The 1057-nt window shown below is 50.1% G+C and overlaps 1 protein-coding gene across 1 annotated transcript; it reads left to right on the top strand.

Moving 5' to 3' along the window:
- Positions 1-82: 82 nt before the first annotated feature.
- On the top strand, positions 83-755 carry LOC117940661 (C-type lectin-like; the record flags this gene model as incomplete). The annotated part of the gene is made up of 2 exons (XM_034865866.1): positions 83-238; positions 558-755. Coding segments are annotated over 2 exons (354 nt in total), but the record flags the coding sequence as incomplete, so codon positions are not given.
- Positions 756-1057: the final 302 nt, after the last annotated feature.

Here is a 1057-nt window from a genome sequence, read left to right as displayed (position 1 = left end):
TCCATGTCTCTGTCTCTCAGCTGACTCTTGTGTCCATGTCTCTGTCTCAGCTGACTCTTGTGTCCATGTCTCTGTCTCTCAGGTGTCTCTAACCGTCACATCCTGGTGAAGGAGAAGATGAGCTGGTCTGATGCTCAGACTTACTGCCGGTCCAAATACACCGACCTGAGTACCATCGGGGGTTCTGAGGACAACCTGGAGACCGCCGACCTGCTGGAGAGCCTCATCAACGACACAGGTAGGGGGGGGGGGGGCTGTCCCAGATCCTACAGCTAGGGAGACAACAGTAGAGAGTAGTAGTATGTTGGACATAAGACCTTATTTCCAGGTTAGCCGGTGTGTTTTTATCAGAGGAGAGTTTTCATCCAGTCCTTCCAGTTGCAGAGATGCTAGGCTAGCACAAGTCAATAGTAACTGCTAGCCTGCGGTTTACAACAGTCTGACCCGCTCCAGAGTAGACCAAAGGCCAACGACTCCTACCGCCAGGCTATCAATCTGCTAGACCTGCGTCTCGGTCAGGGTGGGGACAGTAGAGACCCAGATGTCCTGTCTTCCAGATCCAGTTCCTGTCGTCTGGATCGGTTTGCACAGAAACTTCTGGATGTGGTCTGACGCGAGCAAGGCCACCTTCAGGTCCTGGGGGGACAACCAGCCAGACATGAAAGACCACTGTGTGAAGATGCAGGCGAAGGAAAAACCGGTCAACTGGAGGACAGAAAAATGCGACAACACCAAGTTCTTCGTCTGTTACTCAGGTACTACTACTCTCTACTGCTGTCTCTCTACTACTGATGTCTCTCTACTGATGTCTCTCTACTGTTGTCTCTCTACTGATGTCTCTCTACTGATGTCTCTCTACTGTTGTCTCTCTACTGATGTCTCTCTACTGATGTCTCTCTACTGATGTCTCTCTATTGATGTCTCTCTACTGATGTCTCTCTACTGCTGTCTCTCTACTGATGTCTCTCTACTGCTGTCCCTCTACTGATGTCTCTCTACTGATGTCTCTCTACTGTTGTCTCTCTACTGATGTCTCTCTACTGATGTCTCTCTACTG

The sequence above is a fragment of the Etheostoma cragini genome, unplaced genomic scaffold (assembly GCF_013103735.1).
Source record: "Etheostoma cragini isolate CJK2018 unplaced genomic scaffold, CSU_Ecrag_1.0 ScbMSFa_3001, whole genome shotgun sequence".
In the NCBI taxonomy this organism is placed as follows: domain Eukaryota; kingdom Metazoa; phylum Chordata; class Actinopteri; order Perciformes; family Percidae; genus Etheostoma; species Etheostoma cragini.
This window is presented reverse-complemented; position numbering and strand designations above follow the sequence as displayed.